The following is a 21,676-nucleotide window of genomic DNA, read 5'->3' as shown; positions in this document are numbered from 1 at the left end:
ATCCGGCAGTGATTGAATGTGAATCTCTGGAGTTTCGTGGTGGTGTTGGGGTGACCACGGCGAGGGGCGATTATTAAGATCACACATGTTCGCAAGGGCAACAGAGAATGTGTTCGAATTTGGTTCATTTCTTTTAATGAATGAAAAATTTTAATTTTAATTTTTGCCCGGACAAAATTCAATTGAATAATAGAGATTTTAACGGACTATGAATGGTTGATTTCGTTTCGCGGAGCGTCATTTTCGATTATTTGTTCGCATTTAACTGTACTCGCCGTCTGGCTTTCTCATGGCGCCCAATGAGCTGGATCAATATAGGAGAAAAGTTTACGCGTTGGGATTACGCAGATTGTCTTACTATAACCCGTAGATCTAGATTTTTGTGACGGCTTTACAACAAGTGTTTTCGGTCAGGAAAAATAAAATCACGTTTGCTACCTGAAACTTTTCCAATTTCAGTGAAGCTTCGTCATTAACGATCTATACCGGGCGATTCAAGAAGGTGGCTCGTCTTTAAACTTTTTTTATATTTAAACTTGGAAAGTTGAAATTTGGAGGAAAGCTATATGAGAATAGAGCAGATTGATTGACAGTAATGACGTTTATCGAACACTTCCGGTTTAACAGGAAATGATCACAATTTTCAATATTTAGATATAATGCTCCGCAAATTTTAACTTTTTTGGAATCTAGAGGTCATTTTTACTTTAAAAACATGCCATTTAAGAAATATAACTTTTTTTGTGTTTTTTTTTTATGTCGAGCTACGCCACTGATTTGTGATTCGATTTCTTTGTTTTCGCTGATAATAAAGTTTTCTTCTTCATTAGCATGTCCCGTTTTCGTTTTATTCACTGATTTTTTAACATAATTGCGGCCTGGATGGTTTCTAAATGGAAATCTTTCCGCATAAAGTTGCGCAGCATCGGAGGGCCGTTGACGACATTTTCCAAAAACTAACAACATATCAATGTTCTCACTCTTAGTATAATTTTTAATTTTTTTAAATTTAATTTCCCTGTTTATTCATGACTATACACAATTTCCGCAAATAGAAACATTTTATTTTTTTTGTTCTGTCATTTATACGGCGATAACGTGCTCAACTGCCAATATATTTTTTTGTAAACTTGAATTTTTTAATTAATTAACGGTTCTTTTCTAAACGAACATACATTGCGTTTGGTATCAAAAAATTCAGGAAAAAATAGTCTTTCAGAAAATCGTAATGGGCCAGCATGTTGTCGATGGAAAAACTGAAAACAAATGGAAAAAAAACTGTTTTGCGGTATTTAAATTGCGTATAAAAGAAGAAGTACTCAATAAAATGCCAAATTAGTATTTTTCTCCATTATTCTGACGTAAAATTGTGCTTAATACGTATTCCTCAGTGGAATAGTTCGACATGAAAAAGCCACGAAAAGAAATATTTTTTTAATGTCAAATTTTTATACTAAAAATGACCTCTAGATTCCAAAAAAGTAAAAATTTATAAGGCATTACGTTTAAAAATCTAAAGTCGTGGTCATTTTCAGTTAAACCGGAAGTGCTAGGTAAACGTCGTATATAATGTCAATCAATCGGCACTATCTTCATATAGCTTCATTTCAAATTTAAACTTTTCAAATTTAAAAACCAAAAAGTTATAAAAGCGAGCCATCTTCTTGAATCACCTCGTATGTGGGATAATGGCAATAACTTTTTAAGTAAATTTTCTATTAAAAAGTTTTTAAAACAAAAAGTTGGAAGGCTAATTTGTTGTCACTTTTTAATGAACTTTTTTCCTTACCCCGCAACATCCTAACGAACTCTAACTTTAGCTTTTCAAAACGTCACTCCCTATTTACGAATTATTTTACGGAATCCACCTTTATTTACGTACAAAGACATATTAAATTTTGTAGGGGTTAAGTAAGAAAAATTTCGAGGAGAAAAAATGATTTTCTCTATTTTATTCAAAAAAATTCGATCAGAAAGGCAAAAAAACAGTTTGATGCTTGAAAGAATTCATTGTTATTTAATGTTCGAAGTATTTGTTCAAACTGTCTCCCGTTGTTATCCAAACACAGTGGCAGTCTTTGCTTGAATGATCTCACCTGAACATAGGTGTCTTGCCTGATTGATTGCACGACACTGACGATACGAGTTCTCAAGTTGCCTACGCTATTCGGCCGATCCTTATCAATTTGATCTTTGAAATTACTCTAAAGGAAAAAGTTACAGGGATTTAATTTAGGTGATCAGGCTGGTCATTCTACATTATAAAGCCAAATATCAGTATTGCTTCTCTTAAAAGTGAAAACTGGAATTCCTGGACTGTTAGTTACTTAAGATTTAAAAATACAGCGGATGTTTCTAGTATTTCGTTTTTTTGCTCGAATTTAACTTTTTGAATAAAATAAACAAAATTATTTTTTCTAGTTCTTTCTTATTTGACCTTAATAAAATCTGATATGTGTATATGCGCAAGTGAGTGCCGATTCCATAAAGCAATTAGGTTAGAATGTGGCATTTGAAAACCAAAAGTTACCCTTCGTTGCAATCTTAAAGGGTAAAAAAAATGTCCAAGATCATCAAAAAGTAACAACAAATATGCCTTGTATCTTCTACTTAAAACATTTTTTGACAGAAAAATTATTTAAAAAGTTATTGCCGTTTTTCCATACATATGGCGGACCCTGTATAAGCAAATACTTAAACTTGCATAAATTATAAGCCGTTTCCATTTGAGCTTGAGAAAAGCAACATCTCCAGAGCTTTATGGAAAATCTGAGTGAATCAGGTTAATGCATTTGGCCTTCTCGCGAAGAGAGAAGTTACGGCAGGGTTTTTACTTCACTTTTAACAACGTGTGAAAAGCGTCTCACCTGTCAAGTTCTATGTGTACTTATTTGCATGGAAATGGGTTGTATCCAGAAAGTTTATTACGTCAACAAGGGTTTATGTTTCATGATTTAATTATGAGACTTTAAGGTGCCGTTTCTTTAGTCCGTAGCCTTGAACTTTACGTATGCCGTTTGATATCTTGCTCGCCCTTATCACTACCTGCCCTCGACAAGCGACAAATTTGGGTCACCGTGTATACTGCACTTCTTTTCGGCTTTCCCGGTTGTTAGGGCCGTTTGTAAATAAAATCACTCCAGGCAATTGTCATTCTGAATGCTTCAGAAGGAACAGAGAGCATCTGAACCTCTTCCTTTGTCGTATAGGAAAATTATGAAAAATCACATATTGAAAAAATATTGATTTTCTTGCTCCTCGTTCTTATCAGATACCAGCAGTTCTATTGTTTTTATTTTTGAGTGGACGCTTTTTTAAATTATCTGTCCACATTAATTTAAATTAAATTTAATACTGACTAATTTTTCTGTTCTTGAGATTCGAAGTTTATTTTCAATAATTGGATAATTTTTAAATCAGCAACTGTATGATTTATTCCCCATTTCCAGTCTAAAAAAGTAACTTTGACGCCTCGTTCAACGAAAACTGGCAAGTTTTGATGAGGCAAGTACCCTATACCATTGTTCCGTGGACACCCTGTATAAAAAAGCACTAGCTACCCCAATGTATTAAATGATATTTCATTTTTAGCTTCTTTACATATTTTCTTTTGAAAATGTCTGCTTAATGATTCTTGCACCTGTCTCTAGTCGTTTTCGAAACATTAATTAAAGTTTTTGTTTTTTCTTTCGGAATAGAGCCTCCATTATGCCTCTGTTACACCGAGGCTGTTTCAGGAATTTCATCAGTCAGGTATTGTCCTTGTGTAGAAGAAGTGAATCAAAATTAATGCTTTTACGGTTAGACGCTAAACCTGCCTAAAGTGTGTTTGTTTAAATAGAACACCCGGTATGTTATCAAATGCGCTGAAAAAGTTAATTTAATTTAAAACTGTGTCGCATGTTCCGTTTATATAAACCGCCATATTTTATGAATAAGTACAGTTTTGTCTATGGATATTTTGGGCATTTTTACCAAACGGAGAACGCCATTTCTTTTATTCTCTTTGAGACTAAGGCCTCGTACACAAATGTGTGGGCCGAATTGCACGTTATTCTCTGTAAAAACTAACCGATAATACGAGATAGTACTCGTAATATAAATATCGTTCTAAGGGCTCGGACAGGCATTGAATAACAATAATATAATTATTATTATTGTAATGGTGGCGGCAAAATTGTCGCTTAAGACTCGGAAAATGTATCGACTAACACATCGACATTCGGAATATTTATTTTAGTTAATTTTTTTTTATTTTCAAAAGGTGTACGAGGCGTATCAGAAATCTAATGTTAACAAAAATTATAAATGCATAGTCTCCGAATAAAAAATATCTCGAAATTCGTTAGAGATGCGAGTTTTTTCCTGAGTATATTTTGGATTTAGGGCAGTTCAGAATATCGGCATTCGTAAAAATATTGAAGTTATCGGCGCCGATGAAGGAGTATCATATATTTTAAATGAATTTCTCGTAACCAAAAACCTTCCTGGGAACAATTAAAACATAACGAAAAGAATTTTTGGACACTGGTCGAATGAAAACAAGCAATTTTTGCATGACATAAGTTTACCTGAATCGCTTTGTTCCTTCATCCTTTCGCGCCGACATTCATTGCTACTATTGTTTCCGCGACACCCTGTATATCAGAGTCTTATAAATTACGGGGACGCCGCGTCTAGCAACTTTAACACAACATATGCCATTTTCTTCTTACAAATTATAAATGCATAAAGCGTACATATAAGATATATTGTTAAATCTGAAAGTTTGGGGTGAAAATTGTTCAGGGTGAAATAGCTAAATAGAGTAAATTCAATATATGAACTTTTTTTGTTCTGTGAAAAAAATATCGAAACATTTCAGTTTGTGAAATTACATTCTGTAACGAAAAAAATTCATCCCTAAATTCAACCCCCTTTGCGTGAAAATTTCAAACCCCAAACTTTAAAATTGGAGGCATCGGCTTGTGATGCCTCATTTGAAAGAATAATAGAAAAAAAATGCACGTAATTGACGAAGTTCTCTACGACGCTTACGAACTAATAATAACTAACTAATGTTATTTAGTCGTTGATAATGTAATAAAATATTAAACAAATCAATCTCAATGGATCCCAACGTAACTTTTTCCATTCGATGGGTAGGGTAGCGAGGATTTCTGGAATGGCCAGCACGATCACCTGATTTTATTCCATTTGATTTTTTTTTTTTGGATATGTGAAGAAAAATACAAACCTAAACCAGCCGATAAAGCCGATTTGAAAGGAAGAATGACACTTGAGATTAGAATGGTTACGCCTCAGATGTTGATTAACGTTAGAAGATTATTTTATTTACGGTTGCGATACTGCCAAGAGGTCCGAGGCATGCATTTTGAACATCTCATAGAAGGTTGAGAATGGTTTTTTTTTAATCAGTTTATTGCATTATCAATAATGAAATGGTATTAATTATGAAGTTTTAGGTTTGTTGCAGACAATGTCGCTAATTACATGAATTTATTTTATTCTATTGTGTACAATAAAGTTTAAAACTGTAATAGTTTTTTGAATAAACCCACCAACTTCAGGATCGTTATCTTTCATGTATAACTCTTTGTGATTAATCTGGAGCATGCTGCCCCGTGTCAGGGTGGTTGCAGCCCTCAGTTTTTTTTAATCCAATTTTCGGGATTCCAAAAGAGTCACTCGGACTTGTATTCAGGAGCTGTCGGGACAATTGCAGGCCATTGTTTAAGGATTTCAAACTTCTTACCACCATCGCATATTTTACGGGATAACTGCTTGTTGTGTAAGCACTGTGGGCGGAATCTCTGAACTCTGCGGTATTACCCAAACTTTTATTTCATTTCGCCTAACAAGGTTCTATGACGAGAGTTCTATCTTATTCGCCTCCGGTAGAACCCAGGGAGACTGATATCTTTAAGACTTTTTCTACGACCCGATAGCGCTGCAACAGGGCACGGTCAATACATAGTAATCTACCTCACATATTGTTTTTTTAGTAGAAACGGCTTAGCAGTCGCCGCTGATTAAATGATGTTTTCACGCACTGGTTAATTATTATTAGCAGAGGAGTAGGTGATAAATTTCATGAGTAATATTACCCACATGTTTGCATGCTAACACTGTAACCCCATCCTGAACACGTAATCTAACTTATTTTAGGCTGGTCAATGTTTACAATATTGTTGAAGGCAAGGGGTTTGAAATGCAAGAATATATAGGTCGATCATTAGGGTTTTTATTGATAGAGCTTGAAATTACCCCTCAATTCTTGCCTGCAGGCACAAATGCGACGAAATGGAATATGTGCATGCGAGCTTTATATGCGATGTGGTGAAAAATTTACTTCCTCCTAGTATTTTTCGAAGTTCAATTATGTCCTTTTGCTTAAATTAATGGGTCAACATCATCGTTTTGTCGCCGAAGGGAGGGGGTTATTAAACAGCTTTTCCGCGAAAAAGCTCCGTTTCGATTTGCATTGGATGAGGCCGTTTGATTGTAAAATGAAGCTAACGCCAAAGCAAGCAAGAGGCTTTTTATTATTGCTGCGTTCTTGGTCGAATAACGAAAACTAATTAAAATTTCAATGGAGTCATTCAGCCACACCGAGAGCTAGTAGACTATTGCGCGGGAATAATTAATTGTTAATACCATATAGGCAATTTATAAATAATTTTTTAAAACTAATTTTTAAGAGCAGATAGCTTAAGGATCTACCGAAATGTGTGATGGACATTCGTCATCAGTCCTTTATGGTCCACGACGAATTAGTAAACATTCACAGTTCTCACAATACTTTCGTGCCGACGTAAACCACAGAGAGGTGAAATTCTTGCCTTCCTTAATGACCTATTGCAAAAATTGTACAGAAACAAAAAGCGACGTACAGTAAAAAATCACAAAGAAAAAGAGTACCTTTAGAGGAACCGGGAAGAGAATCCGGACCATCGTTAGAAGAAATCTTGATACGAGGTGAGGAAATTTTCAGAAGGAAAATTAACCGCGAAGCATGCCAAGCGATCCACAACACTTCATCTTCCCATCGTTTCAACTGGGATAAACACGTAAACACGGTATGGGCATGCACAAGTCCTGTTAATGATCCGATTACGGGAACGTGTACTCTACAACTCCAACAAGCATACTGACTGATTGAGAAACACCAGCGGTTTGCCGACACCTTTCAAGGGGAAATCTACCGAAAATATTCGTTAAATCTACCACATTCGCAGACGCTTTTTGGCGAAGAAGACGTTGATGCTTTCCATAACGTATCAAGCAATTGATAAAAGCGAAACTGCTGGTACATTTTGCCTGAACATATTTTTGAATAATGCAAAACCCTTTATGATACAATATCAGACGTTAACGTGAATATCTCAAATGCACATGCAGTAATAAACTCGAGCTAAGTAAGAAACGTAAATACGTTTAGTTCGCCACGTGCGATTGAAACAAATAATCTACAATTTTCGGTAGAATCCAGGCGAAACTGGCAACCCTTTATAGGTAGAGGCGCCAAACGACGTTGAACCCCACCCCCACAGGATCGATTCCCATGCAACTTTGCCTCTTGAAATTTAGTAATGATGAGTATGACGTTTGACAATGGTTCATCATTTAAAGGCGTAAGATGAGATGGTAAATTATAAAAACTCCGTTATGTCAATATGCCAGAGTGATAATCGACTTATTTATACCCAGCAATTCAATGATTGAATCAGATATGGTGAACTGGAAAAGTAGGGTTAGAGTTGCGATGAGACTTTCGTGCGGAGTTATAACCTGAGAAGGTATGATACACCGATAGTGATTAGCGTCAAATTAAGAAGTAACTTTTTCCCTTATATGAAGACGGGCACATATTGGCACGGGATGTTTAAATAAATATTTACGGTTACAACGGAGAGATATTTATGATTTTATATTACAACAGCTAACGCGCCAAACGATTTATCATTGTCATTTGGGGAAAGGAGAACGCTCAAAAGTATTACTCATGACTTTATTTTCTTGGGAAAGGAAGAAAGAATGAGATTTTCACTATTTGCAAAATTTGCCCGAGGATAGACGTAAATTAAATTACATTCACTAGGAGTGACGACCTAACGCGGTTTTTCTCAATTTTTGATTGGTATTTTAACGATAGAACTAAGTCCAAAATGTTTATTTGAGATTCAGTAAATGAACCATATGATGGTTTGGAAGTGTATCGTGACTCATGTTCGAATTAATGTTTTCTAACACCTACGAAAATAGGAAAAAAGACAAGAAACTGTAAGATGTAATCTAATAGGGGGCTATAAGACACACAGGGCCATGTTGAACTACCTCTCACCTGTTTGTGTGCTCGAATCAAAAAACGTGCTGCTAGTTTCCACGGTCATTGTTGTCACGGTCCCATCAAGGATTTGGACCGAGGAATCGCGACGTCCTTTGTATCTGAAAACGAAAGGAAAATTCTGAAAGTTTGAGATTCATTATTAATTAAAAATCTGAGGACTCCGAATCCTCCTCGCAGAACTGAGGAAGAAAACAGCGACTCAGAAGCCAGAACATCCAGTGAAAATGTTTCGATTTCGATAATATTTTATGCAAATATTTATGTTGACGCGAAAAAGTTGTGATTATATTTTCAGTCTTATCGGCCCACATTTTTTGGATATTTATTATTTTTTTAATATTTTTATGAAAGCCAGAAAACTAACTTTTGATGCCGCTGCTATCGGACGAATTCGCATGACGACACTCTTTGAAGATGGTCGCCTGAGATTGTCGGCTATACTTAATCGATTCCCTACCACCGGAGCAATTCCAATCATCGATTTGCAGAGTTATTGAGATGCGACATGTATACCGAGGAATCAGAAGCTTTGGCCTATTTTCATATGAACCATAATTTCTCTTATCTTTAACTGCAGCGTGTGAACGAAATTTGACTTGGATGTAGTAAAGAACGATAATCCTGGAATGAAGGGTGGGACTCAATAGCCCTCAGCGACGAATTCAGGTTCTCTTCGGACGATAGCACAAGAGTTGGAGGGACGGCGTGGGGAACGACGAAATCCACAATTTATGGCCCAGAGATACGTTTAATTTGTTATTGGTGTTATGGCGCAAGGTGCCATTGTCAATAACTTTAAGTCACCCCTAGTTTCTATTAAAGGCAACATGATCACACAGCGGTACATCCAAGAAATAGAGCAACCTCATTTGGTTCCACACTTAAGAGCTCTCCGTAATCCTATCTTTCAATAAGATAATGTCCGACCACACGTGGCAAGGGTAGCGCTCGAGTATTTTCAACAAGCTCAGATTGAACTGCTGCCTTGGCCTCTAGGATCTTCAGATTTTCTCCTAATTGAACACGTGCGGGACATTATCGGTAGGAGATTGCGAACTATACAACCGCCCCCTCAAATACTCGTAGCGCTCCGACATTAGATGGGAGTTGCCTGGAGTAAAATATTCCAGGAGGATACTAACTACCTCATCGGGAGTAAGCTTGCGCGTATTAACGAATATGTAAGAAATCGTGGGGCATCAACACGTTTTTAATTATAAAAACACAATTAACGGATTAAAATTATCGAATTTATTTAGTGTTTTAATTATTTACTTTATATGACTCATTTGACATCTGTACAAAATATTATCGAAATCTGAACATTTTTACTGGGTGTTCGGGTTTCCATATAACTTGGGGTGTCTGTTTGAAAAGGGAGAAATAGCCCATTTATTGGCGTAATGTTATTTATAGTGGAGTCCCAGTCGGGTAATTTACATCCATACAAACGTCCCTTAATTACTGACAACGACGGCAATTGACCTTTTTAACGCTGTATCAAGCAACGCAGAAACTATTACTATTAGAATAAGAACTAGAAAAGAAATTAAGTGGATTAAATGTAGTAAGTAATGGGTTTTGAAATCTTCCTTTAACGACTTGAAACGGCAATTATTAGTTGAAGTAAGTCATAGCTCCTGATTTTCCTTTAATAACCAGCAACGTAAATTATTGACTTTTTCAACAATCCCGCACGGAACGGACGTTGTTGCTATTGGAATAAAAACGGGAACAGAAAAAATGTTACATTCTAGGCAGTAAAAGTGACCCTTTACCCTCTCTCGTATGACACTAAACTATCACTTTTCTGTCGATAGGCGAAAAAACTTTTCGTCGTTTTTCTTCAGTTCTTAAACGTGGTTTTTCCTCACCTCTGACATTCTTCGGCGCTTTGCGACGACTGCCTGCGAAAGTTTCTGCAGCGGATCATTTCTTCGGTAGTCGATTGTCGTCGGAATCCCCTGGCAATTAATATTTCTTCGGTGGTTGATTGCCGCCTTATCGTTGGTCTATAGTTTTCGGAAATGGGAGCGGGTACTGCCTGAACGCAGGGGCTCCCGTCTCGCGAGGAACCAGTTGAGCTCTCCGGCGACCTGACATAAGAAATAATCTCTTGCATAATTTCCTTCATTAATGCACTCGTTTGTTAAAATGACTATTAGTAATGTGCGCCCTCTATGTTTCATATAACTACCGCATTCCCATTAATCGATAATCTCGAAAAACTAATCAAATCTAGTGTCGCTATCACTGTCGCCAGTTTGCGCAGAGATGGCGGAACAACGCGAAAAAATCAATGAGGTGGTGTCTCGGCCACGTTGCGGTTATGCAACCAGGAATGCTTGTGAGGTACACTTCTGTACCTGTGATTGTATCTGCCCGCCACACTAGTTGATTGTCTTCGTAGTTTATTTTTTCGGCTGCGCCGCACTGGACTGATATCTCTTTCGCCAGACCTATAAAGTTATCACTTGTAGGATGTACAGGGTGTCCCAGAATGTGGGAGCAATCTCTCGGATCCAAATAGCAGACGTAAAAATAAGTATATTTATTCATGTAAACTTTTTTCGAAAAGTCGATATTCAAGAAGTTACAGGGTGACAAGCTTCTCCATTGTTAAATTTGATTTTTTTAATATGTCGAAAAGTAATTGACGGATTTTATTTAAATTCGGCATACGCGTGTTTTCTCAATGAAAAATCATTAAATGTCATCATTTATACGATGTCCCCTAGAGGGCGCTCTCTGCGGAACATTTTGACCATTCAAACTGATTTATTGTTTTGCTCGCTGACGTTTTGACATTTCGAACAGTAAACGTTAATCTCCGTTTAATTTTGTGGAAAAATTTATTTTTATTTGCAGTCGCGAGAGTTTAATATTTTTCGGAAAAAAAGTGCAATTTATAAGGTAATACAGGTTTAAAGCAGCATGAAAGATATTTCGTAAAAGGTATTGAATTGACTGAGAGTTACGAATTTTCAATATGCTTCGGGAAATCAAAGATAATTTTCCTAATTTCATCATGGAATTTATATTAAGAGGATATCAGGATAGGCATTTAATGTATGGCCTTTCCAAAGGGAATGCTGGTAGAGCTAGACAACTTTATCAACAACGGTTTCCACATCAAAGAACTCCGAACAGGCAAACTTTTGAAAGAGTTAATCTGCGTTTAAGAGAGACCTGTAAGCAAAATTTTTTTATCATATTTTGATTAAGGTTTCAGAACAGTAAACCTCACTGTTTTGTAATATCCTATTATAGGATGCTTTACAAAAGGGAGTAATAAATGTGTACGTCAAAACGGCAGCGATGAGGTTCTTGAAGAAAGAGTTTTATATCACATAGAAAACGACCCTACTTCTAGTGTTTGCAAAGCGGCTACTCAATTAGCATGCGCGAAATTGACTGTTTTTAAAATTTTTAAGGAACAAGAACTACATGCCTATCGCCTCAAACAAATGCAATTCTTCTCCTTGAAGATCAGTTGAGAAGAATGGAGTTTTCCAATTGGATTTTAGATGAGCATAGAAACGACGATAGTTGAATGAAGTCAAATTCTTTTAACGAACAAAGTTGGGTTTTCAAGAATTGGGATAAACAAATTACACAGTTTACACGGGTGAAGAACTGAAAGTCTTCATGGTTCCATTACGGCTCACCATCGGCACCAATTTGCACTCGTTAACTTATGGGCGAGAATCATTGGAGCTTATGAGGTGTCGCGTAGATTAAACGGGCAACTTTATTTAGAATCCTTTTAAGCTATTTCGCCGATTTTTCTTGAAGATGTACCTTTAATAACGCGTCAGAACATGTGGTTCATGCACGATGAAACCCTGCCTCATTTTAGTCTGGCAGGGGAAATTATTTAAATTTAACGTTTAGAAATCGATGGATTGGAAGAGGAGGACCAGTCGCTTGGCCAGCGCGATCTCCGCATCTCAGGCCGTTAGATTTTTTTTATGGGGGCACATAAAAATTTGACATGATCGGCTCCAGTTGAATTCCGAGAAAATTTAATTGACAAAATAGAAAATCATTGTGTTTTCGTATCGTGGAGGGTTCACCAATCCATGATTGCTCGAGGAAGGGAATGTCTGGGGCTGGAGGGGGCGCAAGTCGAACCGGCATACAAAGTTTTTCTGTAAATATGCGGCATGGTGCCTCAAACCCGTATTAATTTATAAATTGCATTTTTTACGCAAAATTGAACAGAGATCAACAGATTTGCTGTTCGAAATGTTCAAATAAAAAAAGATAAATATCAACGAGTGAAATAAATAAATGAGTTTGAATGGTCAAAGTGCACTGTAGGCAGAGCCCTCCAGGTGACATCGCCTAAATGATGGCATATTATGATTTTTCATTGAGAAAATACGCCTGCACTGAATTTCAATAAAATCTATCAATTACTTGTCGACATATTAAACAAAAAAAAAACAAATTTAGCAATGGAAGTTTGTCCCCCGATAACTTTTTCAACATTGACTTTTCGAAAAAACTTTACGTAAACTAGTACACTTACTTTTACGTCTAATATTTGTATCCGAGAGAATGCCCACATATTCAGGGACACCCTGTATAATGCTATATTAAATGTTTCATGGTACCTGTCAGGGCTTAAGTGAGAACGGGAGTCCCTTCGTCCCCTCGAGGCCGAATCAGGGCTCAGGGAATCTCTTCGAGCTTTCCGACTAGTATCGTCTACATCGGGGCTTAAAGCTGGTTGGGAGCCTCGTCGGTTTATTCCGGGTGGCAAACATTCGTCAAAGGCGGTGTTTTGTCTTTGGAGCCGTGAGCTGCGTCTCTCTGGGCTAGCGTGAGATCTGAAATTTGGAGGGAGTTAGAAAAAACGTATAATTTTCATGAAATTAAAGAAGCAAATTTCTGGGTATTCTTTACACAGAGTGTTTGTTAGAGCGATAAAAAGTTTTCAATGGGAGATGTAATTAGGTACCAGAACTATTAAAATACGAAGGAAAACACGTAAATGTATTAGAAATAAAGGATCTCATTTTAAACATGAAATTAATAAATAATAGTCTTGTTTGAGTTATAGTTAACGCTAGAAGTTTTAAAACGTTTAATACGTATTTAAATTTAATGTCGCTTATTTTCTTGTTGTGAGTAATATTTCCGTTTGGTTTTAGTTTTGTGAACTATAATTGGGTCATAATGTCACATATTGTTTGAAAGAGTACACAATAGAGAAGATTCTAAGGCTATTTGAATTTCTCGAGCTAGCGCTGCAACGGAGAAATTTTTGCTTTTAATGGAAGAATAAATTGTAAGCAAAGCACTTTAACACATTACTTTGTCTACGTAACTGTCTGCAATGTTAATTTTTAATAAATGTTTGTCTTGAGTTGCAATATGCATGTCAAGAATATGAAAAAAATTTAAAAAAAAAACGGAAAGTATTTTTCGCTAAAAAAAATTAACTTAGTTGTATCAAGTCAATTATTTTGTATAAAAATCTAGGAAAGGCGATATTTTTAAAAACGATGAAACATTATATAAGAAGAAATGTGGTTATACAGGGTGATTCGCAACGCAACTGAAATGGAACAGGTGCGCTTAGGGCACCTTAAAACATGTTGATTTTTAACACGAAGTTTTTTCCTGATGCCTGCGGTTGCTGAGATATCGGTTTCTGAAGATGAATAAAAAAAATAAAAAAATTCTCTATTTCTGGAAAGGCTTAGCCTAGAATCACCATATTTGGGAAATATTTTTGCTTTATTGACGTCTTTATTTGCTGAAAATTTGAAGTGGCTGAAAACTTATTAAGGGGCGGTTTAAGAGTGGGTCGCCCTTAAAATTATATGAATTTTTTTAACCCTAACCAAATTAAAAACTAAGGTTAATCAATATGATAGTAAATTTAATTACATACTTTTTGTACTTTTGTACATTTTTCGAGAAGTCATTCATTATTGAGAATTTTTTTTAACGAAATTACGCTCCTTAGAGACTAAAAGGCCGTGCTCCGACTACTCCTCAACTCTTTTGTTGCGGATAATACGATTAGGAAATCTTCTACGATATTCTTCTACGCTTCTTCGGTAATTTCCCTTGGCAGTACCCCAATACTAACAGCATATCAAATTGTTCATTAAATGTAAATTTTCCAGCCATTTTGACTACAAAGTACTACAGGCAAAATGAAGATGCGTGAAAAACTGGTTATCTGCAGAAATTTACATAACATTAGATTTGACAACAGCTATATCCGAGCAACGAAACTGTTGAGGAGTAGTTGGAGAACGGCCTTATAGTCAGTCTTTAAGGAACGTATTTTGTATTTTTTTTTCTCAATAACGAATGTCTTCTCGAAAAATGTGCAAGAGTGTAAAAAGAAATTAAATTTGCTATCATATTGATTAACCTTAGTTTTTAATTTTGTTAGGGTTAAAAAAATTCATATAATTCTAAGAGTGGATCACTCCTAAATCGCCACTTACTAAGTTTTCAGTCACTTCAAATTTTCAGCAAATAAAGACGTCAAGTGAAGCAAAAACATTTCCCAAATATGGTGATTCTAGCTTAAGGTTTTACGAAAATAGAGAATTTTCTCAATTTTTTTTGCTCATCTTCGGAAACCGATATCTTAGCAACCGTAGGCATCAGGAAAAAAATTCGCATAAAAACTCAACATGTTTTAAAGTCCCCTACACGCGTCCGTTCTGTGTCGGTTGCGCTGCGAATCACTCTGTATACTAGATTCAAAATGTCCCCAACTATCTCCCATTCAAAACTTCCTGTCGCCCTACCCGACACCGTGTACAATACAGTGTGCAACGGCCAAGTGTAATAGATTCAGTATTTGCATGTCTCCACATATGTATTTAAAAAAAAATACCGAAACGTGTCAGTTTTCAATAATTATACAGGGTGTTAGTGAAATAAGTTTCGTAAATATAACAAGTGTTTAAGAACGTACATTTAAACAAAATAGTTCCTTACTACAAGGGTCGTAAATATAACCATTTCCCCGGAAAACCAAAAACATATATTTTGAGAATTGGCAACGTCGCGTCCTGTTTGTTTCATTTTGATACCTTCCTAAGTAGCCGCACAACCTAGGTATAGTGCATTTACACAGGTTTTTTGGGTCCGATACGTTTTATGGTTAAAATGTAAACATTACGTGATTGTTGAGCTCTTTGTACGTGAAAAGGATAGAGCAATTTCTCTTTTAGCGTTCTATGCACATTCTAACGAGAAGTTAACTTAGGCGACCCTTTAAAGGGTCAGGTTTCCAGAGTTGAGTGCGGCGTTGCCGCTCAAGGTTAATTTTACCGTTTCATTCATATTATTAGTTTCAATAAAGTTGTAAATTGCTTTTGGAAATGTTAATGTTGAATAATTTTAAGTTTTTTTGTTAAACAACCGACATGTGACAAGTAGATTTTTCGACATTTTATTCAAATGTTAAGCTTATTAGAGATTTTCGGCTATAAACTTTAACATTTTTTTTTAACTATCAAGTTTTCGACTCCTGTCGTAAGAATCTTTTTTTTGGTTTTGATGTTCTTAATCATCGGCTAAATTTACGAAACTTATTCCACTAACACTCTGTATATCGCAACGTCAAAATTTCATCTTTAAATTCAGCTCACTTTAAGTGCCATTTGCAACCCCCGCATTTTTTGAATTGCAACTATGGGTTTCTGATACCACATTTGAAGGATCTTTTCGTTCTCCATTCAAAACCGCTTTGGTTTTTAACTTTGTAGCAGGGAATAACAGGAAATAAGTCATATAATCGACGAAATTATCTATGTCAAACTAAAAACTTAATAGTTCATGCTACTTTCTCATCGAACAATGTAATAAAATAACAAAACAAGGCAGTTTCGATGTACCATGAGGTGTAAAAAGTGCATGCCACGAACTTCTTGGCAATATTCTAACCATAAATAAGAATGTCTTCTAACGTTAATCGGCATCTGAGGCGTAATAGAATTAATGGTAAACGTTATTCTTCTTATATCGGCTAGACCGAGTAGTTTAGTTTTATATGCCATACCCTTCACATATCCCCACAAGAAAAAGTCTAATGGGGTAAGATCAGGTGATCGTGCTGGCCATTCTAGTAATCCTCTCTGCCCTATCCACCAATTTAGAAAATTTAAGTCGCGGTACTGCAGGTCATCGATATGATAATGTAATGGTGGTCATCGTATGACATTGGCCGGAATTTGCGGGTTCGCTTGATCAGTGCCTAAGTTTGCCAACGTTGGCACGACCTCATGTTGGAGTAGTGCTGATTAATTGTCTCCATTCAAATTTCCCTTAATGAAAAAAGTACCTCCTATATGGTTTCCAATTGTCGCTGTTTGAACACTAATCGTCACAGGGTTTTATACATATGTACATATAAATTTCTTATCCAGAAACGATTGTCTTCAGGGGTTTGAATTTAGGAATGAAATTTTTACATCGCAAGATGTAAGAGATCAGAATTTAAAATTGACGTGTTTCGGTATTTTCTTCACCTATGTCGAAGTGCGCATATGTTGAATTTATTCCATTTGGTTGTTCCACAACGTATATTCGCGTGTAGGAATTCATCCGTGACATGAGTATCAATTCGATAGGTATATGGAATCGAGAATAAGTGCATTATGCGCGAATGAGAGAATCTGGTTATATGACGCTTTAAAATTCGAAAGGGCAGCATAATACGTATTAGATAAATCAGCAGATCAAAAGGTTTGCAGTGTTCTGCGGCTAAGGGAATGAAACGAACTTTTTTTGCATTCGCATGCAGGAGAGTGTGCAATCAAATCAAAAGCGCACTTTACCGCACGCATTTGATAGCAGAATGTTGTTCCTCCAACGCCTTTAAACGTATTACACCTCTTGGATCTCGCAAAATTCATCAACGAGTTGGCGGCAAATAGGCAAAGCCCTCCCGAATTCTATACATCTTCACCAATTTGTATTATGATTATTGATTTACCAGGTGAATAGGTCTTTTCAGAAGCTTAATACCAACGAGAGTTGATAATTACAGCTCGATATTACATTATGGAGGTTAGATTATTGGAATAGAGCAGAAATTTAGAGGAAACGGATTCAAACTAGCTGATGTATGCATCGTTTTATGCTCTGACCAGTATTACCCGACAAATATTCATCGATGATAATGACCAGATGAAATTTCTGGGATTAACTAAACTTTCAACAATAAATACTTGTTCGGTTCCCACGACCCCGTTGGAGCATTATTCGGATGAATAATATAGTCATCTCTTTTTGCTCTTGTTTTTTTTACACAATTAATGGTAACGCAGGCAGAAAGACCAACTGCTCGATAGCCGTTTCTTATGAAATAATGAGGCGTATTATGTTATAGATATACCGGGTGGCCCATTTAAAACACTTCACCTGAAATATCTTTTTGCTCTGCCTTTAAATATCATTAAAAAACCGTTCTATAACATCGGAAACATAAATTGACCTCAACTTAAAGCCTCCAATATCACGAGAAATGACGTTTATCATCGAATTTTTAAGACGAAGTTGTTTCGATTTTACACTGATCAGAATTGCAAAGCGAAATTTGTCGATTCATTTCACGATTCAAAGCATTGCGGTTTACACCACTGCAGAAACGATTGAAATTGTCACCATCTATTTTAAAAGCAACGAAATAGCCCGAGAAATTGCAAGAATTTTTAATGGAAGGCATCCCGGTAAGAATCTGAACCATCCCTACGTGACGAATTTAATATCTAAATTCATGGAGACTGGATCCGTCGCTAACAAAAAACGTAAAAGGCGACACACCGTCACCAACGAGGCTGCACAAATTGCAATTTTGGAACATATTGAACTGGATCATGCAAATCAAGGAAAGTTTATTTCAAGCATCCGAGAATTAGAAGCAACATCAGATATTCCACGTGATTGCACTTAGAGGATCTTGAAAAAGTTAAATTTTCAACCCAATAAGTTGTATCTTATTCATGAGCTCAATGAAGATCAGCCAGATCGCCATAAGTGAAATTTGTGAGGTGATGAGTGAAAGCATTTTGATGAATCTCAATTTTTCATATCCTGCATGCTTCTCTGACGAATGCATATTCTTTCTGAATGGTTTCAACCAACAGACATAATTGCAGATATTGGAGTGATGTGAATTGTGATAGAACAACACTCACAGTATTCAGAAAAATTATATGTAATTTTGGGAAATCGTACACTTGTATCTTTTTTTCGCCCATGAATCTTACTTCAATCTACTCCAAGACTTCATGCACCCTCATATTGCGGATATTCTTGAAAACGATTCCAGAGAATAACATATTTTTTCAAGAGAATGGCACTTCGCCACACTATGCAGTTTCTGTACGTTACTTCTTTGATCAACATTTTCCAGAACACTGGATTGATAGAAAAGGTTTCATTGAATGGCCTCCAAGATCGCCTGATTTGACACCATTGGACTTTTTCTTGTGGGGCCATTTAAAAACTGTTGTTGACAAAACGAAATCGACCTCTTTAGAGGATCTTTGCCACCTAGTAGTGATAGCATGGTGGTGAAATACTATAAAATGTCCCGAAAGAGGTTGAACAAAGACTTTATTATTGTATGGAAGTAAACGGGTCGCAATTTGAACATTTAATTAAATAAAACATTATACAAAAATTTATTTTTTCAGATTTATTTCACAGATGTTTTAAAACGGACTTTTTTACGACATCTAAAGGCAGAGCAAAAATATTTTATCATACTCGCAAAGAAAATTGAAATATCTTTGATTTGATGTGCCACTTGATCCCCCGTGCCATTTAAGATTCTTCAAGAGGTTGCTACCCCGTTTAGGGGGATGACTACACTGACGAATTAGTGATCTAAAAATATCCCCCTTGAAAGTAAAATTGACGTATTTCGGGGTCTTCCGAAGAAAAATATTCCATTCAAGGCATTTTCCACGTGGATTGTTTTAAACGGACCACCCTATACGTACATACCAGACCAAGTGTCATTTGCAGTGTTTGATTAATATGAGCATCACTAATAAATCTAGCCGCGGCTCGAAAACGGTGCGTTTCCGCATATGAGTTTATTAATAAAAGTCGGTCAATTTTCATTCCCTCTATAAATATGAAACACGTATTCATTAACACACTGTATACGAAATTGTTCCCTTTTAGAGGTACAGCGTCTCAAAACTTAATAAAAAAAAAAAAATTATTTCGATAAGTTGAAAACAGCTATACAGAATGCAGCAAAATTTGCTGTATAGTCTTTCTGCTGCTATGGGCACATTCAGCGGGGTTATTATTGTAAAACCATCAGGGGTAGTTGTCAATTACTGGAAGGTCGCATGTTAAATACGCCAGATCTTTTTTATTCGCTCATGGCGACAGTTAGTTTTTTTTTTTAATGGAATTTTTTGCATGTTACGCTACTGTTTTTTTTATCTCTTATTGAATTTTGATTTATGACTTCAATTAGAGGGAAAAAATCGTAAATTTTTATTTCGATTTCTGGAAAAAAACCTGTAATGAATGCCATGTCGTTTTGTCTAATTGACGAGAATACCGTCGTCAGCTTGATCTATTGTTGATAATGACAGTGAACCCAGCAATGCAAATTCCATAAACAAATTCCATTTAAATAAAAATCACGATTTAATTTTACTACTGATCTTAAAAGCACAAAATGAAAACTTTTACAAAAATATCCTGTCACTTTTGAGAAAATCAATTTGCTCGTAACAACAATAAAAATACTTTTTTGACAACTAAAAATAGTTGGTACCTGAGAATGGCAAAGATATGTATTTTTTCCATTTACTTTAGAATCGTTTCTCTCGAAAATAGTCGAAATTAACGACTTGTTCAAATTATACTTTTTTTAAGCAAAAATTCCCAAAAAATACATTTTTTCTCGCAAAAGTGGTTTACCGTTAGAAACAAAAAAGTTTGAAGGGCGCTAACGAGTACCTACTGCTTATGTAGCGCCCTCCACGATTTACATAAATCTGGTTTCAGATATGAATTACTCTTCCTGAAAAATCTTTTTGAAGAAAATTTCGTGAGCTTTTCTCCGGCCGATTAACAATTATGGTTAAAAATTGAATTTTACGTTTCGACTTTGCCACCCTGTACGTCGATCTTTATCAACTTTTGGCTTAAAGCAAATGTGGGTAAATCGTTTCATTGTGATCTCAGCTACCTATGGTAGGGCGTTATAAAGACCGTTGAGAGAAACCCCGCATCTCACCATTACTCGATATATTTTTGACCAAGGAATATGTGATTAGGCGTTGACCCACTCATTTTGGAACACCTCGTATATACATACGTAATGGTGGCCAAAAGTGAATTGACAAACAGAATTTTTCATTTAAATCATATGTTAATTTATTTTTTTTGCTATCCATCTCATTTGTCGCAAAAAACGTTATAAGAAACAATAAACAAATGTTGATGAAGTTAATTTATTGTCAGTAAAAAAATTAATCTTTGGAATACACCTGATCAAAAGTAGGGAGACAATTTAAAAATTAAAATAAAAACAACAATTTCTTTGAAATTATTTCAAAACTCAATTGGGATCTTTCCCAAGGCACTAATATTGGATAAAATACCCATCGTTGTCAATGATTGCCTGACATCGACGCGACATTGATTCGATCAATTTGTTTAATGCTGCTGGATCAATATGTTGCCACTTTTTTCGCATTTCAGTAAACAGTTCATTGCAATTTAAATAATTTTCACCTTTCAATCATTGATCAACAAGTTGCCACAAATTTTCTATGAGATTCAGATCGGGCGATTGGGAAGGCCACTTCAAAATCAGCACTTTTTCTTCGTTAAGAAATCGTTTAACTAATTTTGAGTAATTTTGGGGTCGTTGTCGTGCTCAAAATGAAATATTAAGGGTAAACATAAGGTAACATAATGTTCTGAAATATATTCCTGTACACAAATCTGCCCATTATTCCATTTATTCTATGTAGTGAGCCAATATAAAAATCACTGGAACATTCCCATATGATTATCGATTCTCCTCCATGCTTAACCGTGGGTTTGATGTTTTTAGGGTTTAATCGCTGATCAGTGGGACGTCTAACGTATTGAATGCCATCGGAATTCAACAAATTGAACTTGGATTCATCGCTGCAGCAAACTCGTTCCCAATCCTGTTTGAGCCAATGAATATCTTGTCTAGGAAATTCCATCGGGGCCTTCCTGCTATTCTTACTGAAAAGTGTTTTTTTTTTGTTGGCCCATGTGCAAATAATTTCTCTTCGACTAATCTTCATCTTACAGTCTTTGAAGACGCAGAAA

General features: G+C 35.9%; 2 protein-coding genes and 1 long non-coding RNA gene across 6 annotated transcripts in view; 1 reads left to right on the top strand and 2 right to left on the bottom strand.

Annotated features, from left to right (window-relative positions):
- rsh (radish) overlaps positions 1–21,676 on the bottom strand; it is an 83,069-nt gene that overhangs the window by 19,119 nt on the left and 42,274 nt on the right. For all 4 annotated transcript variants that reach the window (XM_066289291.1, XM_066289292.1, XM_066289293.1 and 1 more), the window contains 4 exons: positions 12,970–13,185; positions 10,717–10,809; positions 10,225–10,446; positions 8,345–8,448 (listed from right to left, as the gene is read on the bottom strand). In XM_066289291.1, the coding sequence (XP_066145388.1) occupies positions 8,345–8,448; positions 10,225–10,446; positions 10,717–10,809; positions 12,970–13,185 (635 nt within the window). The remainder of the gene's footprint in view (positions 1–8,344; positions 8,449–10,224; positions 10,447–10,716; positions 10,810–12,969; positions 13,186–21,676) is intronic.
- LOC136343041 (uncharacterized) overlaps positions 1–21,676 on the top strand; it is a 79,132-nt gene that overhangs the window by 16,011 nt on the left and 41,445 nt on the right. The window lies entirely within an intron of this gene.
- The window catches only part of LOC136343013 (putative E3 ubiquitin-protein ligase UBR7), a 94,584-nt gene that overhangs the window by 36,394 nt on the left and 36,514 nt on the right, over positions 1–21,676 (bottom strand). The gene's annotated exons all lie outside the window — the stretch shown is intronic.

The sequence above is a fragment of the Euwallacea fornicatus genome, chromosome 13 (genome assembly GCF_040115645.1).
Source record: "Euwallacea fornicatus isolate EFF26 chromosome 13, ASM4011564v1, whole genome shotgun sequence".
NCBI lineage: Eukaryota > Metazoa > Arthropoda > Insecta > Coleoptera > Curculionidae > Euwallacea > Euwallacea fornicatus.
The sequence above is the reverse complement of the archived record's forward strand: the minus strand, read 5'-3'. Positions and strand labels throughout refer to the sequence as shown.